Below are 26,884 nucleotides of genomic sequence, written 5' to 3'. Positions count from 1 at the left end.
ACAAAAACATTCATTTTCCCTTTTTTAGCAAAAGTTCAATTTTATAAATTCGTTACGAGAATCTCTAAATCATTTCTAAACAACTTTTGTTAACCCCTTGCTAAGCGTGTCAGACGCGCGACGAAAAAACTAAAAAAAAAACTTAATTCTCCAAATACACAGTGACCTACATTCATTTGAACCCCGTTTCCTGATTTTTGTAAAAACTCCCCCTTTATTACAACTTTTTATATTTAATTGAATTCAATCCTTTGGAAAAGGGTTCAATAAACCGACATTAGCTTTTTATCTGTGGCGGGATTTTTTTGACGGCTAGCTGTCATTGTCGCGCGCGAAAATTATACGTTTTGTCAAAATTTCGCGCCATTTACCACGGCCATCTGCCGGGGAGAAAAAAGTTTTTAATACAATGCAAATAGGGGTGCAGGACATTAATTTTTAAGGGAATCAATGTTTTTCGATAAAATAGGGAAATGCATTTAAAGTATAACGACATTGTCCCCTTATTTTAATATTAATGTCCGGTACTAAAGGGGATTCAATGTAAGCAATACATTCATATTTGCAAAGATTAACAATTCTGTAAGTAAATAGCTCCTTTTGCTTCGATGTTTTTTTAATTACATTATACGCTTTATTTTAATTAATTATACAGTATTTACAATATTATAACCTACATAATAAAAATAAAAATTGATAAATAGAAAATTAAAACAAATTTAAAAAGTTTGGCCCCTGTGTAATTTTAATGCTGGCAGTATTTCCGCGATATTGCGATTCTTATTCGTTGAGCGAGGAAAGCCTCAGCTCTGGAGTCACCAGTACTTAATAGCTCATTTTAAAAGAAATTAAAATGCCACGACAAAGGACACATGATATACCATCGTCAACAATCAATCTTGGGCGAAATGTTTTAAATAAAAAACAATTGGACAAAACAATAATTTATTACCAAATTATCCATCATAATACATATATTCAATTAACAAAGTCGCAGCAAGCAATAGTGCTTTATCTTCTACGTCGAGATTTCTTTCGAAGGCCACGCCGTACCTAAGAATTTAATTTTTATAGTTACAATCAATCATCATAGGATTAGTAATCACATAGATAATAGCTTAAACTACAGATTAAATTTTGTAGTTTAGTCGCACCGCTCTTAATAAACGTGAGCCTTCATTAGTATAAGTAAGTATTGGCCAAGTGGCTTCGTAGGATAGATCCCCGGCTGTGCACCAATGGACTTTCTATGTGCCCATTTAATATTTGCTCGAATGGTGAAAACATCATGAGGAAACCGGCTTGTCTTAGACCCAAAAATATCGACGGCGTGTACAGGAGGCTGATCACGTACTTGCCTATTAGATTGACAAATGATCATGAAACATATTCAGAAATCTGAGGCCCAGACCTAAAAAGGTTGTAGCGCTACTGATTTATTTAACTTTTGGAATTATAAGTATGTTTTGTCGCGTTTTTTTATTTGCAAAGCGGTAAGAGCGATAGGGATACAGAATTTAATAGCAATTGGAGACTTACGTTAACAAATGAGAGTTGCTTTAGCCATTTTTAGTATTTTCAAAGTCAAGTTGTTCTGGGCTCGTAAATTTACCTATCATGAAGTGGGGCGAAGAACATGGCATGCAGCAGTCCCTGCCAACGCTTGCAGGAACTACCGACGTGAGACCCGTCCATCTTCTGTATTCTGAATTGCAGGTCTCTAAAGAAGCTTATCGTTATACGTGGACCTGTAATGTTTTAATTTCAACTAATTTCAAACGTATCAAATTTTAATAGGTTAAATTGTATGGTGTATTTATCTTTAATAACTTATGAATAAATGAAAATAAAACCTATTAAGTGAATGCGCAAGCACTGCACGCAATATTTTAAAAGTTTAGAGTGACTTCATCTAAATGGTTTAATTGTCAAAAAATCACACCTAAAGTTTTTGCGTCAATGATAACTTTTTCATAAACTTAAGTATTTCATTCTTAAACAAAGTAAGGTACCATTATAGATTACTCCAATGCGGTAACTACGAGTATTTACATCACATACAAGATAATAGATATATAGAAAAAAACAACAACAGTAAAACAGTATTATATTATAACTAGCTGACCCGGCAAACGTTTGTTTTGCCATGTATATAATAATATCTAGGAAGCATTTTTTTAGTTTAATAAAAATTGCTATCTACAATAATAAAAATAAGGGTTGATCGTAGGGGGGTGAAGATAAGGAATTATATGTATTTTTGTATGCTTTATCATAAAAAATAATTTCTATGATTTTTTTTTTTGGATTGGACACCCTTTATCACTTGGGGGCTTGATAGATAGATAGTAGCCGATTCTGAGACTTACTGAATATGCATAAAAAAATTCATAAGAATCGGTCGAGTCGTTTCGTTTCGGAGAAGTTTGCGAACGAACATTGTGACACAACAACATATTCTTTGTTTCGATCGAGTTTCGATCAGTAGGTACAATAGGCGCAAATTTAAATAGCAAAACATATATTTCGCTTATTATACACGTCTCCCAATATAGTATTTACATTTGTGGTTTAATTTTACTTTGTCTATCTTTAATTTAAGATGCCGCCGAAGCTAAGCCCGTTCCTCTCTGAATAAGCAAGCGGAAGCGAACTGGTTTTTACCTAATTACGGAAATATAATCTAAGTGTATATTAAGGAGAACATGAAGATTCGTAAAAAAAGAGGCACTCCATAGGTTTCGCACTGCCGGCCGGGACCGTCGCGGCCCTCATTGGAGAAACAGTACACAATCTACAGTGTACGAAGAATGTAACTATGTCTCATGTTACCTCAAACATATTTGTCATATTGATAGTAAAGGCAATATTCCTTGTATATATCCTTAAATGATTCCATCTTCTGACTAATAATGCTTCGTTTGCTTAGAACACAATTGAATTTACTTATTTGTATTTGGTATTTTACTTAGCCGACTTGAAATTTAAGCAATTTTTATATCCACAAAAAATAATTATTTTGGGTTGACAAAAGATATATTTAAATTAGCTGGTCTAGTTTATAGATCAAATGATTTATATTGCGATTTACATTTGACAATAGTTAATTAATAAACTTTGCAAACAATAAATAAACCCTGAAGATTCACATAATAATTTATAAATTAAAAATATATACATTATTATTACCTATATGCACGAATCTACTTACCAAGCAATAATATTATAAAAAGGATAAAAAAAATTATACGCCTCCAGAGATCACAGATCGTTCTCCATGTTTATATTATTTTTGATCAAATAAGTACTTATCCAAGTTTCTAAATCATAACACATAGAAAAGTGATCAAATCGTGATTTTTCTTCACGCTATGGTTGACACTTTAATAAATTCAGAATAAAAGAACAGATTCAATTCATTTGTTTTTATTGTGATAACAATGAAAACTCTTTTTTTATATATATACGTGAAAGCCCCCTTTCTCCATTTTTGATTATAAAAAAAGTGCATTTAAATTTTATACCTTTCTCACTCGGACCCTTTTTATACTTATAATAAGAGAGTTAGTAAAGGCACGTTCAAAAAAGTGCCTTAGTGAAAAATAACAATAATGTCTACAGGACTCGTATTCGCGCTTTATTTCATGTTCCACATTAATAACTATGCGAAAAACTCAGTTTCGTATCGCCTGGCATACAACCAATATTTAAGCCTTGACTTGTTTTAGCTATCGCGGAATATGGTTTAGTATTAAGAATATCCATAGCGCAAAATCACCTGCATCATGAGCATACCCAACATACACACCTTGACGTTACCCTCACTTTTTCAACTTCACACAACACAGCCAAATTAGGTACCAATTAGGTATTTTATTGATTTTTCCCTTTTGTAAATGTTTGAACCTATTTGTAAATATTATGTCTGATATATTTTTAGTGTAATTGTTTATTTTAATATATAATTTTTGTTAGCTATAGTATTACAAAATAAATATACCTTGAATCCAAAACACGGCATCTCCATTTTGTCTTCGAACGAGGTATATCGGTTTAATTGGTGCCCACTGCTGCTCAATGCTTCCGATTTTTCTTCCGGGAGGAGAAAATACCTAAAATACATATTAAATTTAAATACATACTTAATCATTAACTACAGTTTTATAAATATCTTAGGTGAACTGGTCCAAGAACAATATAAGAGCCTTTACCTTTTGGCTTACATTAGAGATACCAATAGGGAGCCCGATCACAGCCGGCCCGGACATCAGCGCCATATTAACAGAGTACGTCTCTCTTCATCAAATTTAAAGAACTTTATTTCTCATTACAAAAAGAATGTATTATATTTACATGAGAAACTTAATATGTATATACGAACGAGATATACGTCATTAGCCGTCCCAATTTTAGTCTACTAGGCTCATTCTAATATGAATCTTTAATGCCCTTTTGAATTGGTAAACGCGCTAATATTACGAATTTTAGACGGTAATTTATTAAATAATTGCACACCCAGGTACTCAATAGATTTCTTCGAATAATTTGTACGCAGCTTCGGCAAGATAAACAAACTCGCTTTATGAATATAGCGTCTAGTGGTGCGTTTGATTTTTAAAAATTAAGATACAGGTGCTATAAACATATAAGTTGTTTAATCGTCATAATTTTGTAAAAACGTCGGGATTGCTGTCGCTATTGATAATAAACAAACATAACAAGGGCCTAGATTTTCAGTATTTCGAACAAAAATAACTAAAATCTTTCTAAATCTTCTCCGCTCCGCTCCCAATGAAATATGGGGACTTAGTGCGCGCCAACCAGAAACAGTTATTGTTCGAGAAAAACCTTTTACAACTCCTCATAGTAAAATTTTATTACATATCCATTCGCACCTGTATGTTCTGTAACTGGCAAGGAAATATTCTAGAAGTACAGGCGTAGGGACGGCTAATCCTCATCACCTCTTCTGAGGAGCTGTTAAAGACTCGTAGTTGTAGTGGACGTAATCCGTAGCATAGGTAGCCAACCCACCAGCTGGGGAATTAATGAATAAAATATATCACCAGAATAAAAGAATAGTATGGCTGAATATAGAGGTTGAAAGCAGTGTTGGCCTAGTGGCTTCAGACTGCGATTCTCATCCCTGAGGTCGTAGGTTCGATCCCCGGCTGTGCACCAATGGAGTTGTGCGCATGTAACATTCGCTCGAATGAAGGCGATCGTGAGGAAACCGGCTTGCTTTAGACCGAAAACGTCGACGGCGTGTCAGGCACAGGAGTCTGATCACCTATTAGATTAACAAATGATCATGAAACAGATACAGAAATCTGCGGCCCAGACCTAAAAAGGTTGAAAAATAATTGAATTTTTATTGCGATATGACACTTACACTGAAATGAAAGAATATCTTGCTATTCTTAATAAAATTTTAACGGGCCTTTCAAACCCGAGTTCGTGCGTTTAAATCACAGCTCCAATAGAATTAGATTTATATGTGGACAAACACTCGCTGGTACGGAAAGCATCGTGGCGAAACTGGCATTCTTAAACCTAAAAATCTATGCCGTATGTCAGGCACAGAAGGCTGATAACCTACTTGTCTATTAAGTAAAAAAAAACCAACAAATACAGAAATCTAGTCCAATACCAGAGATTGTAGCGAAAGTAATGTGGTAAATTATGAAGAATTGTATACCTATTTTCCTCTTCAATCGTATAGACGAGGTTACGGTCTGGTGTCCTAACAGAAAAGCGGTTCTTCTTGCCTCTCAAGAAGAGCACAGCTTTCACTCGAAGACGTTTTGTGATGAATAAACGGTCAACTTCAGCCAAATCGCAGAGTAGATTTTCATTTGGTGTTTCTTTGGTAACTTCGGGCTCTACCTGTTTACAATTTATTAACTATGTTAGTTATTTCGACTATGCTTGCGTGTTGTTCCCACGAGAATGTAAGTGCGTGCTCCTATTTCACCATGCCTCCTGCTGATAGAGGACAAGTCGACCCTCCCAAGGATCACGACCTTGCTTGAGAAACTATGATTTAGGTTAATATGTAACGTACCTGAGTCACTGGCAATTCCACAAGTTCCTTTAATAGTTCTGTATTAGGTTCGATTAGGGCGGGTATAGGCGTCGTCATAATATATAAAAATTAAAATGAAACTGGATCAAAACATATTACCTTGACGTTGTCATTTATATGCCAAAGAGTATATAAACTATTATTATTGAGTTGGCTTGTGACAGATAAGAACTGAAGTTGGGATGAAGACTATTGGAACGAAGTAAATGTGCTTTTCTCAATAAATTTTCGACGACATGATGGGGTTACCTTGCGGGTGTTCAGTGGGGTTATTTGGATTAATACCTGCAGATGAGTTTCATTACCCGACGTCAAAACATAATAAAAAATACCATCCGTACCACCTCGACGTCCGTTGTTCCACAACTGAACATTTCTTAAGTTTTTACCGTGCACCACCGCTATGTGGCGCTGCCCACTAAATTATTTTCGAACCAATTCGACGTAGGGTCGTTCAAGAAAAGAGTGTACCATTTCTTAAAAGGCCGGTAACGCACTTGTATTGTGTATACCACTCAGCCAAAGCCGGCTCCATACCATGTTTAAATAAAACTAGTTTTTTTTTCTAAATAAAAAGGTAAAAATCTCACTCCTTAACACTCTGTTAATTATAAGAACTTCAATTTCAATTATAAGAAACTCATTGCATGGTTTTGGTAGCCTTATTAATTATTAATAAGGTTTTGGGGTTTTAGTGACATTTTAAGCACGTTAAAAAAGGAAGCACTATCTATACGTATATATATATGTAGCCCGATTAATTTCCAATTACATTAAATAATTTTTTTTTTCTTCTTGTTACCCTTTGTATCCTATATTCTAGCTACCTTCAGTACCGTACATCGGGACTCCTTCACGGGTAAAAGTTACCAGCTTTTTCCAACTAACTCTCCATGGCTTCTACTCTCCATTCGCTTTCTGTTACCTCTTCTATATCATCTATCCACCTTTTTTGGGGAGCCCTCTTTTCCTTCTTCCACCTTTTATCTGTGCATCTTGCTTTTTGCCCCGCCCATTGTCTATATAATATATATATAATAAATAAAATTATTATAACTAAAGTAATATAATATTTAGACTCTATCGGTTATTTATTTACAGCTTGTCCTTTGACAAAAGCGCTGTTTATGCTATTAAATAATCAAGGAATTAAAATTAATAAACGTTTTAATTTTTAAATGAAGCTTAGCTAAAAGTTCTTTCTACTCTAATTGTTAAAATAATTAAATTTTTTAATACATAATTTTTCCACCATTACGTAATCATAACAAAAATATATTTTTAGTATTGTTCAACAGTTTAATATTCAAACAGTTGTTGCGTTGCAAAAAGTTGAAATATGCATTAATTTTCTATGCAACATTTTTTTTGTTTTCACCCTCTGGTCATAAAATACGCTTTGTGAAAGGCGACCCATGCAAATATATTATTATTAACGGGACTTTATTTAAATTTGTGGAAAAAAAGCAAAATGTATCGCTTTTATCAATCGAATCCTGCAATATACTCCAATTACAAAAGACTAGAGTAACCATATTTTAGTAGATTATTGATTTTTGCTTTAAATTTTTTCATGATAAAACCAAAAGTTAAATCCTATCATGAATCCATACGAAATTTATTTATTCATATTGGTAATCATGTACACTGATGAACGTCGATATTCTCTGAAACATAATTGCTGTATGGTATTAGTTTAAGCGTAAGAGTCGAAATTTAATTATTAATTATTATAATTTACTTAGTCCTTATTTATTAGTAATTAGTTAGTTATTTTCCTTTGCATGTGAACAACCGAAAGGTTTTATTTTATGTTTCATTACTTATATTAACGTCAAATATTTAACTATATGTAGTTATGAATATGTTAAGGCTATACGAGCCTAAGCGACGCCAAAAAAAGCAGTCATCGCAGCCCGCCACATCACATGGACACCCATTTTAGTGGGTGCGTTGCCGGCCTATGAGAGAGGAATAATATATACACAAAAGTCGATAGTATCGGTCTATTGTATAGAATAGGGGGGCAAACAAGCCTACGCGACGCTAAAAAATGGCTTTCATTGCAGCCCATGGACTCCCATTTTAGTGGGTGCGAAGCCGGCCTATGAGGTACACAAAAGCCGGTAGTACCGGTCCATAATTGTTTATTAATATTATTATCCTAAATATTGTGTCTTTAATAATACATAACTAAAATTCTTTATAATTTCATAACTAATAGATATTCAAAAAGTAAAGAAAACACTATCAGACACTATATTATCATAAACATTTAAATGGAAATAATGGTCACCACGTTTTTAATGTCGCACGCGCCGCCCGCGGTACCATTTTATGCAAAAACGCAAATTTCTACGAAATTTGAAACGCTCTATTGTTACCGCGCTCGATGAATAAAAATAATCGTTGCAAGTTTTATTTTTAGGGGAAAAATGCATTTCGCTCAAGTCTCAGTCATTATTCTAAGGCAGGAGTGTGCCCGAATACAATTAACGATTGGTTTTTGCATGCGACAGTTTGAATTAATAAGGATTTTTGCATGGTCAAATAGATTATGCATTCGTAAAGGGGCATTATTCAATGCGAATTGAAACGATGGCTTAAAATGTTACAAAAGGTTGAGAACATAAATTATATGAAGCTACTAAAAAAAAGCGGGCTCCTAAGTAAATTTTCGATTTCAGTAAATAATTGTATTTGATTTAATTCTTTAAAGTGATAAGATTTGGTCGGCAATAAAGACAAGACGATTTTTTACTGATTACTAAAATTTTAAAACTTTATGGATATTTTCTGCAAATTAAATAATTCAGTCTTTCTTTTATCATTAAATTACGATTATAAATTATCAATTAATAAAATGAAATCGAACTTTCAACGTAAATTTCCTAAGATGCCGGTTTTTTGTAAAAGTTTATATCTGCCGCGAACTTCGTTTTGCCATAATATGATATTGTTACCTAGCTTACTTCTTAGTGGCTATATACCAACCTATAGAACATTTGGCTATACTGCCCCAAAGAGATTGTTCGGTTTTCCGTAATAAAAGCAGGTTTTTCCGATTACTCTCCATAAAAACCTTCATCAGAGTTCAAGGAATAAAAAAAAAAAATTACTCAAATTGGTCCAGCCGTCTTGGAGTTTTGCATTTAGCAACATATCTTGGGATTCATTTATAAGTGTAAAATTTTCGTTTAAGACTCGCTCGTACGGCGACGCAAAACGCAAAAGTTACCGGCGTGTGTCAAACACAGCAGTCTAATCACCTATTAGAAAAAACAAATAACCACAAAACAGGTTAAGATATCTGCAGTCCAGACCTAAATGGTTACAGCGCCACTTAAGTTCAAAGGGTTTAAGCGTTTTCTATAAGATGTCTTGCTCGGCTAGTCTTCGCAATAAATTTTAACGTTATATTTTTAATAAACAATTATTCTTAACTCTCCTTCAAGCAACTCTTTATCTATTGTGTGTATGTATATGGATCTCGTAATATTCATTCAAGCTCCAAGATTCAAAAGCAAATATGAACCACCGGCGAAATAATGCGAGTGATACAGCACAGACCACCGAAGAAAAAGTGTTACCAGTACAGCCTTGCCATTCTGTAACTCACTTTTCGAAGTATAACAGCGGTTTTGGCAGCGGCGGTCGCGCTCAAATCAGTCGTGAAGCAGTCATTTTACGATTTGGCATTCTGATAAACAATAAACTACAAGCCTCACTCACCTGTGAAAGTTCGAAAAGTGAGATACAGAATCGCAAGGCTGATATGCAGAAATGTCTTACAGAGTTACACTTACATTGAATTAGTGTTTTATATATGATTATAACTATTATCTAATTACTGCGAAATAAAAGACGGGTATTATATTGGTAAATCCTGATTTATTTTTTGTACTTCAACATTTTTTATAATCTCACATTACATTCATACATTGAGTTTGTGCGTTTCGAATCGAAAGAAAACTTTTAAACAACTTATCTATAAAATTACGAAACTTCAGTGGAAGACTATATAATACTATAAAGGCATATAAAATAACTACAAATGGAAAGAGTTCTGGTACAGAAAATATAAAATCAATTATTTCACATACTTTTGCTAAGTATTAGGAAAGATATAGTAAATGTAATTATACAAAGAAAAGCGCTTTTGCTTTCTTAATCATGACATTTAATGACGACTCAATTAAATAGAATACAGGCTGACATACTCTTTCCACTTTGACATAACAATAAACAATTTCCTATTAAATTATTGCAACAACTAATTAATACAATTTATATTTTGTTCGATAATACTATTTACATTATCTAGCTGTGAAACGCGACACATAATTCATACATTTAATCATATCAAGACCTGTCAATGTCAAACTTTGAAACGTGACAGTGAAGTTGACAGTCCGGTGGTATGACGTCTTGACTAATAAATTTTTCGAAAACGTAGAAACTTAACAAACGTGTAGGTCTTAACTAGTGTTTCAACAATAAATTAATACTTAAAAACAACGTAGCAGTGCTATCAACTAAAAGATCGACGATAAATATTTATCTAGAAATATATGTATCACAATTTACTAACAATATTTTTATAAGACAAATGCGTCAACAGAGCACCATATTTTCTTTTAGCCATTACTGCTTTTGGTCAAGCGTGACGTGAAATAAAATTGTACGAGGTCACGTGACGAGTTATAACAGCGTTAGTACGACTGTCGTAAAGTATTTCTGGCTTTGCGAAGCTAACGAAATACGACAGTGTGACACTTCTGGGATTGCCGATTTTAGCCTGAGGCTAAGGACTCAAAATATCCGAAGTACTGTACAAATGATTTCTCGCAAAGGTCTTTTGGTCACTTGGAATAGAAGCTACTTCGCGACGTTTCACATTAACCCCTTATTCATAAATCCTAATCAGTCAAATTGCACTCTAAAGTACTCTGTCTCTTTCTGTCAAATTGTGTTTAACCTGCGATGGAAAGAGACAGATTATTACTTTAGATAGGTGTGGACTGATGTTGTATGAGCAATCATAATTACCGTTCTAACTATAGTCATGATATCCTTCCAAGCGTAAACCGAATTGAAAGGGAGGAATATGTACTTAAAAACGTGTAATAGGACTGGTTAAGTTTTTGTAAAGGGATTAGTGATAGCGAAGACAATATAGAATTATTTAAAGGTGTTGTAGAAACTGTTAGAATAAGTCTTAACCAATATCAAACACGTTAAAACACCTTTATCATTGAAATATTATTTTAATCAATATTTAAATTCTGTACTCAAATTTTTGATTTGAGTACAACCCAAAATCCACATTATTTTGTACTTGTTGGACTCTTCCTGTCAAATTAGTAAGTTTTGCTAATAATGCCGAAAGACTATGATTTTTTTTTTATATACAATAAAAGTTATCGAAGCACAGAATGTATTCAAACAAGTTTATTGGAAATCATTCTCATTTTCAATTATTATTTTCCGTCTGAAAATCATTTCATATGATAAATGATTTTTCTTAATTTTTATATCGACTATCTGAATATATTCTACGCACAGACAAGTTTAACTGCGAACGTAGTAGCACTTGTATCTGTCAAACGTCATAACAATTTCACGGATGGTAGTCCTGTCAAAATCTAGTGGATTTACAGCTGGAAGAGTATTTAAATAGACCCTTGAATTATCTTTCGGTATTCTAAAACTTGGATCAAATCTTATAGAATACCAGTTTAGACAGTGCTCAAGACTAGATTGCGACTTGAGACATTATTTTACGTATTCAGTTCATCAAAGTGAATTAGTAGTGTGGGTAGACAAAAATTATTTTGATAAAAACATCTACCCTCGTAAATATTTTTCCGTACAAACAAGTTAAAAATTAACTATAATAACGCTGGTAACTCTTCAATGGCAAACACGATAGATAACGTCTTTGTGATAACTTCAGAGCTTGTTCATCACCTCGATCAAGGCATCTTTACGTTGAGCACATTAAACTATGTACAAATTGTATAAAGTATAGAAAAATATACATATATAATATCCATACAAAAATAATATTCGGATTATTTAAAACGACCAAATAAAGTTCAATATTGCACCTGGTATCAATAAATGGAATTTTATCCCAATAGCTTTTATTAGGGATTTGATCCCAACATTTTGTTTAATATGTAAATTGTCAAAAATAACAAATTTGAGATAAAATTTCAAAATTCTAAAATCTCTCTTATAAAAATACTTAAACTCCCTTATGAAACCTAAATCAGTTCAACACATATTCATATCTTTCTTTCACATTGTATTTGTACGGTGTTAAAAGAGAGGTCTATAATAAATAAAATTAAAATTATTATAGACTACCGTTGAAACTGATTTAGTATTTTTTAATAAGGATATGTTGTACATATAATCATATATGTTGTATCGAATTCACTAAATGAGCTTTATAAGCTATGTTTAAATGTTTTTATAAGTAAGATAAATCTTTATTGTCTTAAATTACATTTGTGAATGTTGAAAATACTTAAATTTTTCGTATGAAGGCACAAAAATCACAATGAGCGTAAATATAATAGATTTCTATAAAACACACTTTTAAAATTTAAAAGGCCGTTGCACAGTCATTAAAGTTTTAATAAAGGCCATTCTTCGCCTCTAAAAGGCCGTTATCTGTCTAGTAAAGGCCATTCCTCCCAAAAGGCAATTAAGGCACGCTTATAGTTTACGCACTTAGATCCATGTCAAAGCAGTGATGGGCGTGGGAGTTGGAATGGTGTGGCGCGTGGTGATGTCCCAAAAGGAGTGGGAGAGAGCTATCTCCTAATCCCACGCCACCCAGGGAGGACTCGCCGAGTAGGGAAGAATCTGTAAAATATAGTTAAACGCGTTATAAAGGCTATAAATTGTATGTTTGAAAGCAAAGAAAACAAAATTTTGGTATATTTTTGCGTATCAAGTAATTACAGCGAGAACAAGTCAAGATCAAGTGATAAGAATTTTTTTTATTATAAATAATATTTTTTGTATTAAAAAGGTTAGTGCGTCAAGATTTATAGATATAAAAATTGTTTCAGCTAAAATTTTTATATAAACATTTATAGATTATTGATTTGTACTATTTACGATACAAAAAATAACACAAATATATACTAAATTGTCAGACATAAAGCATGTAAAAGAAAGATCTTTGAAAAATATACTTTAACGTGTAGTGTTGAGGTTTTCAGAGCTTTTGAGAGCTTTCCCACAAATGTATAATGTGTGGAAAAGCTCTCAGAGCCTACTTTCAATTTTTACATTAATTAAAATAAACATTTATTAGGCAAACAAAATTACATTTTATTACCCACAATATAAAGCAATTACAATGAAAAGCAAGAATGATTAAAATCCTATATTGCTAAAAAAATATACCGGAATATAAGGCAGAAGAGCATCATCACGTCATTACGTTTGTATATTTTTTTTTGTGAAGTGTGAGTGTGTGCTATTGAAAAACCTACCAACCTAGGAAGAAATGAAACAGACACAGAAATAGTCTATTTAAAGTCGAAGTAATGTTCGAAATGAACTTACCACTGTGATGGTGCGAGAGGTCTATGTGCAACATGGCTCGGTCAGCTGCATCAGCTACGGCTGCACTTAATCCAAGTTGAGACGTCGGAGACGAGCAGAGCATGGGATCGCCTATATTAAATAATTAGAGATTACGATATATATAATGTGCCAAAAATGGCTCACACACTCCGAGGGATCCAAGTCTCATAGCCAAGCAAGCTCTCGACTGGAATACTCAAGGTAAAAGGCATCCCAAAACAGACCTAACAACAAAATTGCAGAAGCGAAAGAAGCTAGAATGACCTGAAGTCATAAGAGCTGCCCAAGGCTGGTGTTATACGCTGAATGCCCTCTGTCCGACTTGATCATAAATATATAAAATAAAATATGTTCATTATGGAACATAAGATACAGGTGTCACTTATTCCACGTCATAAAATTTGTATCGGTAGACATCCCTACTCATCGGCAAAGAAAACAGAGGGTGTAGGCCGAGAGAAAAAGCCGGCGTAAAAAACTCTCGGTACTTTTAAAATATTGATGATTTGCATCATCAAAAAAATTTTAAAACAAATATCGCAAATTAATTAGAAGTAGCCCGTCTAGCACTAGTCCCAGTATATCATTATGTGTTTAAAAAATTAAAAATCTGTGAAATAGGGTTTAATTAAGGGTAACTTGTGGATAATCACTGGACTTATGCAATCAACGGCAGCAAATTTATGTTAATTATCGAACACCAAGATTTGCGTTATAATTACGTTTAGAGTAATCAAGTAACTATTTGGTTATATAAGGTTGTTTTCCAGAGTAGGTTGCGCCTACTGAATTCCGTCTCCGATAATTCATTATATGTTTGCAGAGTGAGTTCACAGTTGCGATATTGTGTATATTATGTATTCAATATTATATATTTTTGTAAATAAATAAATACCCGTGGTGACTGGATTGTGTGAGTCATCATCCATAAGATCTTCGATCTGCGCAAGATTCAACACCGCTTCGCTTTCTTCGCCGCTTAACAAACTCGGTGGTGGTGATAGACGCATCTGTAATATCATTTATATAGTAAGTCAATTATATAATATGTTTTAATAAGAATATAACATAATTTTTAATATCAAAAAGGTTAGTCGACATCGCAGGAGTCCGAAGAGCTGGCAGCTACCTCGGACAAAGAATTAGTCTAGTTATTCAAAGGGGGAACGCTGCCAGTATCTTCGGAACCTTGCCTAAAGGGACTCCTTTTAATAATATATTTTAGTTATTATATATTAAGGTTAGTTATTGATTTTTTTGTTCGTATAATATCAGATAAAGTATAATATATTTTTAAAATTAATTTAATAAGAATTGGTATGTAACCAATTTGCACTTCTCTTACTAAATGCTCTTACTCTTCTTAGTTTTCTATGTATCAAAAATATAGCGATTAAAAAGAGTGGAGAAGAGTTCCTTGCCTGTTCTATTCGCCTTTGGAACGGGTAATAAATAAAGACGTTCTTAACTGTACCTATATATGTAATCCCCAATTACATACCTTAATATCCTTGTGGTTGAAGAGATGGTCCGTCACGGGTTCAAGGCATAAATCAGGTTCCAGACAGTCTAAAGACAGACCATCAGATCGACTTAGTGGAGAGCACGAACCCAGTTTTAGACCATCTGTAATGACACATTTATTTGGTATCATTCAATACGTTATGTAATAAAAGGTGTACTAAAAAGTACGTAGACTGACGCATAGATGGCGCTACTAGTATTAAATTAATACGATTTTTAGTTAGCCCTAACCAGTGGCAATAAACCTAAACAATAGGATGTCAGGGCTGGCAAAATGCCACGGGCCCCCGACCCAAGAGATATTATGTTCTATGAACGAATGTGAAGTGTCCAATACGCATTGGGCTAGCGTGGGGACTACAGAACATTCCCTCTCGCCTAGGAGTGGAGGCCTATGGCCACTAGTGGGGCATATACAACGTGTAATTGAGTACGCGGAATTTCTCGAAGTTTATCAAAATTAAACTGAGTACAGTGTTACGATTTTTACTGATAGGGCCCATCAAAAGAATTTGCCACGGGCCCCTGATAATAAAGTTACGCCACTGCCCCTAACCTTTAAAAGACACATAAATTTGACAACTGTCGGAGTATTAGTTTGTGAGATATTTAATAATATAGTTATTTGTTTCAGACCATTCATCCTTAATGTTAAATGGAATAACAAAACCAGTGGCGCAACTACTTTTTACGCCTACGCCTCAGATTATACTCAAGTAGTCAATCCTTGTGCGGTGACTTTTTGGGTGTGAGAAATGTGGGTTTCCTCACGATGTTTTCTTTCGCCGTACGAGGGTGTTACATGTGGACATAGAAAGTCCATTGCACAGTCGGGGATCAAAGCTCATGGTTAAGAGTCGCATGCTCAAGTTACTGGTCCAACACTGCTCGTCTTATATGGATTTAAATTAAGTCTTATTTTCAGAAATTATATTTAAACATATATTTGGTTAAATCCTGTAAAATAAAACCCTTAAAGGTTTTCAAATCATATGTGATATGACACAATATAAACAGGAAAACGAAATAATGATAATTATTTTAAAAATATTATTTATAAATCGATTTTCATACTTTTCGTTTATTTTTTACCTCAGCCCAGATTTTTATATGTAATTGACAAACAATATAGCATCACCTCTATCTAATCTTCAGTTTTTGTAAATCAGTTTTAATAAAGTCATAAATATAAACCTTACCTAAAGCATCGAGCGCGGAAAGTGGTTCGGCGGGCGTATCCCTTAAAAGGTCCGGAGGGGGTTCGCTTAGCTCCATGAGGGGTGCTGGCTCCGTTTTAGGGACCATTATATCCTGAAAAATATGGTTTAAGTAAATATAGTATTCCAACAAAAATATATTTTAAAAATTAAAGTTACTGTCAAGTATCAGTTAAAATAGTTTTTTTTAAAGTTGTTGTGATATACTAGTGTGTTTGTGCCTTACAAGGTTTTACGAAAATGTATGAAACATCTTGGAAAAGACTATTTATATTTCTAGAAGATTTTTCTATTGAATTGTATAAAACAGTTAACACTAAATAGAATCCCTGTTTTATACAATTCAACGTACATTAATAAAATTTTCCAAGCGGATGGACATGACGTGTCACTTTGACATATGTATATGTAATTATTTATAACAATCAAATATACGGTATCTACAATTTTCTTCAACTACATAGTAATAAAACAAATAATTAAAAATTAATAAAAAGAAAAATAAAACAAATTTTAAAAGTTTGGCCCCTGTGACTGCATTTTCTCGCTGTATTGCGATATTTATTCGTTAATGGAGGAAAGGACCAGGTCTTGGGTCAGCGGTACTACCAGGTGCCTACTTAAATATTTAATTAGCGCCTGTGCACTTGAACCCCACGGCCTAAGAGTCAAGAGTCAAGAGCAAAATAAAAAAAGGGGCAAATTATTTACTATTTTGCTCTATAGCAATACGAATATTTATTTTCATAGATAGTCTTCATTTTTTAATAATAAAATTTTATTAATAATTACAACGCTGATGCAACGCAAATATTGTCAACTGTCAACCGTCAATGTCAACATTGCTGACAAGAAAAGTCTGAGTATGTTTGCGTCAGAAGTTTGTCATTGAAATCAGGCTTATTGAACGTAAATCTAATAAAAAGTCAAATTCTTACCGCTTGAACTCTTTGTGGGGAGGCATAAGGTTCGGGGGTCGATTTGACCCCGGAGTCAGTGGAGTGGGGTGACGACCAGCCCTGGCTTATCAGGCTCTGTTGTGATATGTTGTGCTGGAAGAGAAATCAATATTTGATAGAACACGCATTATGACAAAACACACACGCATATACAATAAAACAATTTAGACAAAACGCCTGCAAATACCCGTAATATTATTTACCTAGGTGCATGAATTGTCTATAGATACTCATATCTCAAAAACGTTTCCACCAATTGTGATGAAACTTGGAGTGTTCCATAAGTATATATATCTGACATCATAAATCAAAATATACTTTTAAACATTGTTAACATATACCTGAATAAACCATCTCAAATATTCAATTTATATAATAACATACACGTCCAACTGAAGAATGGAGATTTTTTTTAAATTTTTGAACAAATTTACAGTTGATATTATAAATAACTTACAAGGGGTGTTCTAGCAGGTGATGCGAATGGTTCCGAATGCGCTGTATCAACTCCAGAATCTTCAGCATGAGGTGACGACCAGCCATCGCTGGAGATGGGCAGACCGTGCATTTTTGCTAATCTCTCTAATTCCTGTAATTATTTTAGGAAATTCGTTAAATTTATATGCATTTTGACAAGATTCAGCCCTGCTATTTTACCCCATAGGTTCAATAAAGGCAAAGAAAAAAAAGAATAAAGAGAATTAAAGTCAAATTTTAGTCGCAGTTATAAGACATATCTACTTATTCAACAAAAGTCCCACGAAATTTAGTTTTTATTCACCCATAAAACAAAAAATATCTACTTATTTACAACTATTCTTATTTTTAACTTTTTATTTTATTTTATTTATTATACACCGTTACACACGATTTACTCACACTTCTAACTTTAATATTATTATTTTTCTACTTGGTATTATTATTATTTATTTTATTTTATTAGAGGCACAAACTAGCTGCTGTGGTCTCTGGCAGAATGACCAGCGCTGTGGAACTTTTTGCTCCTCAGCATAATGCTGAGCCTGGGCCAATTACAACCACAGTACACACACATTGCACACTGGAAGCGAACTGAATGGCAAAAGGGAATTTTTAATTTTAGTTTTAATTTTTTATTGGTTTTGATGTTTTATTTTATTTTTTTCTTTACGTACTGTGATTTTGTGTGTTTATGTGTGTGTGTTTTTGATTGTAATAAATCTTATGTCTATGTCTATGTCTAAGATTAGACTCCAGGAAAGAATATTTTTTCGCCGGATCGTTCGGCCTGTGGGGTCTGTTTAGTTAAAATGTTAATACATCCGCCCATGGGCGTTGATAATTCTGAGGTAAATCAACTTTACTAACCTGTATTCTCAACATTAACTTCCGGTTGTGCAGTTCAATTTGTTTCCGCCTTTGCTCGCTCTGTTTCAATCGATTCACTTCATCCCGCAGGCATTTAATGTAGTCCACACTGCTCTTTAGTATCGTGCCCTTATTCGGTCTCACGTCCCTGATCACGTCGTAGAATGGGTCATTATTTTTGGGTAGAAGTGTCCCTAACTCTTTGATACGGTCATTGATGTTGAATCGACGGCGGCGTTCGACTGTAAAAGGATTGATTAGTTTAGATATAAACATACGTAAAAATGTATATGTCTATCAAACTACATAATTACCTTCCTAGAAGTTATAGATCACTGCCGTGTAATGCTTTCAAGGGGAAGGTAATTAAATTTATCAAGGCAAGGTGCCTTTATATCGTGGGCGAGTATTTAGACCGTAAGTTTTAACAAAAATTATAAATAACTTAAATGTTATTATTATGACACTATGATAATTGACATGACATTGTCATGCCTATTTTTATATGGATGATGTGCGGATTTTTTATAATTAATCCATCTTAATGTACCACTTTATTTGCAATTAAACGATTTATTATTATCTTTCATGGCCAACTTATTCACATCCACATTCATTGAAGTTTTTAAGACTTTGCGTGACACAAATCAAGTTAGCAAAACACACTTTACAATACGATTTAATAAACTAGACATACTCATATTATGATTATCCTTCTTCTGTCTGTCCTTGGCCAAGGCGTGCATGTCTGCATCAGAAAGTAAGCCACAATCACCGGCCACAGAGCTGGCTGTGGAGGCTGGCTCTGATGATGAGAGGGGTCCACCTCCACCATCTAAAGATAAGATGTCTTCTAGGAATTCGTCTGCCTGAAATTGTAATGTTGGGTATTTGTAATTTTATATGCCGTGCATGTAACATAATTGTTTTTAAAACTATATTAAATACAAAAAGCAGATAACATAACAATCTTCTCTGCTTCAAATCTGGCTCGAAGGACCAAAAATTTCGGTTGATTGGTCATCAAAATAGTTAATTTATTGCTGTACTTGTGTATGCCATTATGATGAGAAAAATGTATTTGAACTGACTATAAAAAATGTACTACTCGTATAACAGTGCCTTTTACCTATGGGTGACGATAAAATAATTTAGTAACAGCAATCTCTCCTATATCATTGAATCTTCGTATAAACAAACTTTTGATTTTATAATTGGAGTAAAATTAATAGATTTTTACCTCAGAGTTACCACCCCCAGAGCACATCCCTGGACTCATGAGTCCACTGGATGAGGCTCTGTCTGGAGAGTTTGCTCGTCTGCCCATTTCTGGGGCGGACTGGACGGGGGCACTTCGACCAATTGAAGATACCTGAAAAAACCATAACGACCCCGTTAATATTTTAAAACATGTCCCAAGAAAGTTATTTAGTTGCTATCTAATTTTTGGAATCAATTTAAACTTTTAACGACTTTTGTTCCTCTTTCAGCACGGGTTGGCTGGAAGAAATCGCTTATGAGCGATAAAGCCGCCTATTGCAAACTCAACCTTTCGATTTTTTGTTTTATTTTTATTGTTTTCTTGTGTGAAAAGAAGTATGAAATTTATAATGTATAGTCGAAAAGGAGAAACTGTCAAATCAGTTAATAAAGGCTTTACGCTATTGATTGAAATTTGTTAAGAGCATATCTTAATCAAACCTAATGATTATAACATATTTTTATTATATACAATTTGACTCACCTGTCCTTGTGGTGTGAACGATTCACTGAGATATTGTCGCACCTGACTTTTCTGTTTCTGGATCACGTGATACCTGGTGGGGTTCTCCAGAACTGTCCGCACCTGAAGAAACAAGAAATAAATTTAACAAGATATCCTATAAGTAGGTGATGCATCCGTTTAAAATAATATTTCGAGGTATTCACCTGCAACACCTGTGGCGGCAATTCCACGTGTGGCGTGATCCTCGGCACCTCCGTTGGGCTTGACTTCTTCTTCTCCTCTCCATCATCCTTTGATTGACCTGCTTGCTGCGCCTGGAATTCAATAAATTTTTTCATGACCAAATTTTTCGATGGTTTTGTCTTTTGCGTAATAAAAGACGTCTTACCAAACAATGATAGTAAAAAACTATCACATCACCACTTCCATCAGTAAGGATCATAAAAAAAGGAACTGCATACGTAATTTCTAAGAAGTAATTACTGGCAATATAATTATTTCCTGTCAAGTACACAATTAAAAAACATCCTACTTCTATCGCACTCACACTGAAACAATTTTGAAATTTACGTATTATAATAGTATTTACACTATCTCCCAGTTTATATTCCGAATTGTTAAAAGGGTCTATAACCTTTATCTAATATTTAAAAAATCCTTAATATTTTGGAGAAGTAACACGATTTTTTTTTCCTTTAAAAGGTACTGTTAGTAGTGTTATTGGACACTTTACTATGTAACATATCCTTTTTAGTAAATTAGAGATAATTTACTTATTAGTCTTAAGTTAGGCTAGGTCGTAATGATAAAATGTGTCTTTGTGCAGAGAAAATTTATTAAAAAAACATTGTCTTAAATTGCTATTGACTATTTTGCCTCTTAATTTTGATAGCAAACGTGAAAACTAGTATTCAACTGTTCAAGGTTCAATATATAAACTATATAATCCTAGTGATAAGATAATTAAAGTTTTAGGTGTATTTAAAGTAGGTTTGTATATGTACCTGTAATGATTCTCTGCGTAGTTGCTCCTGCGCATGCTCTCGCATCAACTGTTGCTTGAGCTGCGTGCGCGATGTCGGCGTTAATGTTTTGAATGTAGGCGGGCTGAAACAAGACATGCCTTGTTAAAGAACAAAACTTACTAAATCGAAATATATGAAAAGTAATTAACACATAAAATGCGAAGGTAGAAGTTTGTACTTAAAAGCAACAAATATGTTTTCTTTAAAAATAATAACAAATTCTTTATTTGCCATGAAAGTGAAACACATTTACACAAAATATAAAGAACTGCACAGTCAGCTAAGTCAAATCGGCATGCAAATCATTCAAATCATTACCTATATTTCTGATAACTCTCCTTACTCTAAAAGCATTGAGCCTTAAAAATAATATTTTGTTGAGCTATAAAACAAAATACATAAGAGCAGTGTTGGACTAGTGGTTTCAGCGTGCGACTCTCATACCTGAGGTCGTAGGTTCGAACCCGGCTGTGCACCAATGGACTTTCTTTCTATGTGGGCATTTAACATTCGCTCGAACGGTGAAGAAAAACATCGTGAGGAAACCGACATGTCTTAGAAACAAAAAGCCGACGGCGTGTGTCAGTCACAGGAGGCTCATCACCTATTTGCCTTGATTGATAAAAGATCATGAAACAGAGACTAGCACCATTGATTTATATTTTTACTAGCCGTTTCGCGCCCGCTTTGCTGGACGAATTAAAATAAATTTTATGTTTCATTATTTAATTTTTTTTCATATTTTTATTATTCTTCTTTTTAACTTCCCGCTAAGAAAATTGAAATATTTCGAAAATCGAGTTTTTAACAGATGTTGACGTGTAGAGGTTCTAGGAAGCCTCCCCGAATGTTTCCGCGGTGAAGTCCGTATGGATAAATTTTCATAAAAGTAAAACAGCAATAAAAAAATAAATAAATAGCCATAAACCATCTAGGAAAAATTTCGCATCGAATGGTGGTAGTTTCATGTCGATACGATCAGTGGTTTAGGCGTGATTGAGCCTCAAACGAAGACCATTTTCATTATATATATATAGATATATAACTAGCTGATTTATTTTGTCATGTATAATAATTCTAAGAAACATTGTTTTAGTTCAATAAAAATAACTATCTACAATAATAAAGCATAGGAGCTAATCGTAGAGGGGTGAAAATTAGGTATTTTTGTATGCTGTATCATAAAAAAATAAAAACAAAATATTTTTTTTTTGAGGTGGACACCCCTTATCACTTAGGGGTTCGAAATATAGATAGTAGCCGATTCTCATACTTACTGAATATGCATAAAAAATTTCGTAAGAATCTTTCGAGTCGTTTCGAAGGAGTATGGGAACGAACTATGTGACACGAGATTTTTATATATGGAGAGATAATGCTTAAATTTTTCAATTATTTTCAGTGTATTTTTTGTAAATGAATAGGCAGAAAGATTGGAGCCTGATAGGCCCGGTAGATGGTACAATAAGCGTACTTTATAAATGAATTATACATAAATGTATTATTACTATTTTATTACTTTAACTATTCCTTTGTTTGTGTTAAAGGCGTTAAATACTAAATACCAGCGATCGATAAACATTTTACTTACGTACTACGTACGTACGTTGGTACGTATGTAAAATGTTGTTCATACAAAATCGTTCGTCATTCCCACACTTGGAAACACCATAATGCCGAGAACGTCATCGTTGCAAATATTCAAAGATATTTATCGAAATTGGGTACAAAAACTTAATGGGCAGATAGATAGATATTTTGCTATCGTTAATTTCTCTAAGAATCCCTCCACCGTATGCGACAAGATACTCACAATTGTTCCATGAACGAACACGAATTATCTGCATAATTCGCCAATGTTTCAAGTTTTAGCTAATTATGAAGTGGTTGATGTTTTCCACCTCACTAAAGAGGATGTGAGGAAATATTTAAAGAGGCGGGAAGACTTTGAGTTTGTTCAGCATTAACAATTTAGTTTTTTACGGATGAAACGCAATAATAATAATATTAGCGTCACGAAGATGTGCAGCGTTTTTGTCGAAGAAAAGGGAGAGAGCGATTGAGACCGATTGAGAGGGAGTGAGAAGGGCGAATTACCTTATAGTAATTCTATTTTTAAAATTAAAATTTCGTAAAGAGAATTTATGAAGTATTAGTATTTTATATTTTATGCAAAATAATTTATTGAAATCTCAAATGACGAATTGTAAATTAAAAGGCCACGTGTTTTTATTATCGAAGAAATAAATTTAAAAAAAAAATTAAATTTATATTTTGTATATTCGACTCTTTTAATATTTTAATAACAATAATTACATTCCTAACATATCTTCCTTTTCCCCTTCCTCTAAGTCTCGGAAATCGAAAGCTTAGATTTGTATAAATATGAACAAGACTTAAAAATTTGTTTGCCATTGACATTTGCTTTTTTTAAAAATAGGTTTGGATTGAAAAGACTGAGCGGAGCCTGCGAGCAGCTCCTATTTTTTTGCTTATTATGATAAAATTTCAGTGTTATATTGTAAATAAATAATATTATATGATACGAAGGGAATTCCAGAGGATTAAAATACAATTATACTATCTGTGTTTTAAAAAATTATTTACGCATTAAGATATAATTTATATTTATACAACTAATCTTTATGGATTACATAAGATTTGTGGCATTATTTGATGATATTTGATCATTTTAATCTTTTTTTAATAACATACATTTGACTTATCGTCTGTATGTAGGTATAAGTATATATTACTTTAATGAGCTAATTTAGTTTTGTCATAGTATCTATTCATCTCTTTTTATATTTTCTATCCGCGATGGCTGGTGAACACAGGACTTTTATAGTCCTATATCCAAAGGTCATTTGCATGTAAAGCATGTTAACCCGTAAAATGCAATATTGTGCCTAATCAATAAATTTTATTTTTATACAACAGTATTTTTACCTGCCAATTTCAGATCCGTGTTTTTAAAATATGTAATTGGTATGTTGTGAGCATTCGGCATAAATTCGGTACTTTCTTCATCCTTAAACCAATGCCAACACATTGATATTCAAGTCGTTGAACGAATTTGACAATACTCCGCACGCGCATCTTTTCGTTAATACGCATAATAAATTGATATAAAATAAAAGTGTTTTATAATCTAATATTTACGTTGTGTATTGCAAAATGATTTCTTGTTTTGTTCAGAATATGTATTTTCATAGTAATATAGTTCTGCTGGTTTGTTTTTTATACCACCATGCACCATTTTATTGTAATAGAGTAGTTTTTTTGTTCTAATCTTCACATATTCAAATCAAGGTATACAAAATATTGTAAAAACTATTTTAAAAGAGTAAGGAGTTTCTAGCCCATTCTTCTCGATAATAGTCTCTCTGTCGCGCTATTGAATGTGGCGTATATATATCAAAAACGCTTTTAAATACGTAAAAAGGAATTGACTTTTAAATTGGTTATTGAAGAGCTGTGGACCCTGACACAGGTATTGTTAACTTTAGAGGGTTTGAAAATCTTTCACATTGAGTTGTTGTAACGAATAACCAACAAAACTTTTCTACCGTTTAAATAGTCGTCATAACAATTATTTCGTGTCAACCATAATTAGTATGACAATTTTAAAATGACGCTATCACTGATGTAATACTCTAATAATTTGTACAATGTATGCCAAATCAATCAAGTTCCTCTTGTCAATATACGTGTTGATTTATATTTATTAATGTCGGCCGTGAGTGCGTGACCAATGCAAATTCGTTTCAATTCTAACCATATAATGTTAAACTTATTTAATATTAGTTCTTGCTACAGTTGTGTTACACAGTTTATACGGATATTTTAAAGGTTTGTTAAACTACTTATTTTCATTCTTAAACTAGACATTTTACGCACGTTTCAGTACGGTTAATGCTAAGATTTTGTACTAATAATTTGCTTTTTGGTTTTTAAACGAATCGTTATTGTTCTTCCAATTGGTGCATGTTTATGCTGTTATTGGTGTATTTGAAGAACATTTTCAGGCTTCTAAATATTGTCTTATATCCACGAATTTTTCCGATACGATACGAACAAGACTTTCTTTTTATAGATTCCCCTTTATTCATACAAAAATCAGTATTACAGTACCATTCATACTCATCACACCATACACATAATTTGACAGAAAGAGATGATGAAGATTCCAGTTTTATGCTGACGTAATGTCAAGGATACAAAAGGGAATGCTTAGGTGGTTTGGCAATGTAGAACGGATGAATGAGAAGCAGTTAACAAGTATATCCCACAAGGCAACTGTGGATGGTGAAGTCGGCTTGGGTTGGACCTTGTCGTACATGGTTGGACCAAATCCAGGAGAGAGAGTTAGGACAAGTTAAAAGTACCCATAACTGAGCATGCATGAAAGTGAAAGAAGCGAGAGAGATAAGTCAGTACCGTAGCAAGTGGCGATCAATCAAAAGGCGTGATGATATAAAAAGTTTTTATGGATAGCATATGTAATATCTTATTACTGAATTTTGGAAGTTGAAATATGTACTTTTGGGATTAAATTACCCGTTAAAAAAGGGTAGCTTTAGAATACTAATTCACAATTATTCTCTGTCTGGCTAATTTTAGCGCAATAAAATTCTAATTAGCAGTCAAGGTTTGCATGTGCAAGCGTCATGCTAATTTGTCGAAAGGGATACATTGTTAAAAGTTTTTATGACTTCCCAATTTGATAAATTTTATTCATAGACATCACCAATACACCGTCGCAAACTTATAAAATACTAGCTGACCCGGCAAACGTTTGTGTTGCCATTTCATTTCATAAACTCTCTTTATGAAATTTTAATTTTTATAATAGAATTTCTATAAGGTAAATCACCCTTCTCACTCTCTCTCAATAGCTCTCTCTCTTTTCACAAAAACGCTGCACATCTTCGTGACGTTGCATAAAAACCTCATGCGCCTAAAGAAGTTTCACTTCAAAAACATTAAATTTTTGAGGCCGGATAGCATTAGATAGTATTAGATAATAATGACTATGACGAACAATATCTAGGGCGGTTTATCAGTCTTTATCATCAGTCTGATGATTGATGACTTCTACTGTTTGCACAGTTCAGACGGCATCGGAGTACCATGTTCAAGAAGATGTTATTAAAAAAAAAATGTTTATTATGGAACATAAGATACAGGTATCACTTATTCCACGTCATTAAATTTCAATATGTAGACATCCCTACTCATCGGCAAAGAAGGGTGTAGGCCGAGAGAAAAAGCCGGGGTAAAAAACTCTCGGTACTCTTTTAAAATAGCAAATCATCAAGCAACACTTATTTTAAAACAAATATCGCAAATTAATTAGAAGTAGCCTGTCTAGCACTAGTCCCAGGCCCTTT

The 26,884-nt window shown here is 33.4% G+C and overlaps 2 protein-coding genes across 7 annotated transcripts in view; both read right to left on the bottom strand.

The window, feature by feature from the left end:
* Positions 1–931: 931 nt before the first annotated feature.
* Positions 932–6,192, bottom strand: LOC125059334 (phospholipid scramblase 2-like). The gene is made up of 6 exons (XM_047663713.1): positions 6,065–6,192; positions 5,699–5,886; positions 4,896–5,037; positions 4,001–4,112; positions 1,613–1,748; positions 932–1,053 (listed from the first exon to the last, which is right to left on the bottom strand). Exons 1-6 carry the CDS (start codon positions 6,140–6,142, stop codon positions 957–959), a joined length of 753 nt encoding a protein of 250 aa, XP_047519669.1. The 5' UTR covers positions 6,143–6,192; the 3' UTR covers positions 932–956.
* Positions 6,193–9,956: 3,764 nt separating this feature from the next.
* Positions 9,957–26,884, bottom strand: part of LOC125059135 (transcription factor EB) — a 94,860-nt gene continuing 77,932 nt past the window's right edge. For all 6 annotated transcript variants that reach the window (XM_047663366.1, XM_047663368.1, XM_047663367.1 and 3 more), the window contains 13 exons: positions 21,471–21,573; positions 20,670–20,780; positions 20,485–20,586; positions 19,981–20,112; positions 19,438–19,609; positions 18,741–18,982; positions 17,851–17,982; positions 17,373–17,486; positions 16,417–16,528; positions 15,195–15,319; positions 14,589–14,703; positions 13,673–13,783; positions 9,957–12,961 (listed from right to left, as the gene is read on the bottom strand). In XM_047663366.1, coding sequence (XP_047519322.1) covers positions 12,819–12,961; positions 13,673–13,783; positions 14,589–14,703; positions 15,195–15,319; positions 16,417–16,528; positions 17,373–17,486; positions 17,851–17,982; positions 18,741–18,982; positions 19,438–19,609; positions 19,981–20,112; positions 20,485–20,586; positions 20,670–20,780; positions 21,471–21,573 — 1,714 coding nt within the window. In that variant the 3' untranslated portion in view covers positions 9,957–12,818. The remainder of the gene's footprint in view (positions 12,962–13,672; positions 13,784–14,588; positions 14,704–15,194; positions 15,320–16,416; positions 16,529–17,372; positions 17,487–17,850; positions 17,983–18,740; positions 18,983–19,437; positions 19,610–19,980; positions 20,113–20,484; positions 20,587–20,669; positions 20,781–21,470; positions 21,574–26,884) is intronic.

The sequence above is a fragment of the Pieris napi genome, chromosome 19 (assembly GCF_905475465.1).
Source record: "Pieris napi chromosome 19, ilPieNapi1.2, whole genome shotgun sequence".
NCBI classification, from domain to species: domain Eukaryota; kingdom Metazoa; phylum Arthropoda; class Insecta; order Lepidoptera; family Pieridae; genus Pieris; species Pieris napi.
Note: the sequence above shows the minus strand (reverse complement) of the source record. Positions and strands in the feature narration are given on the sequence as shown.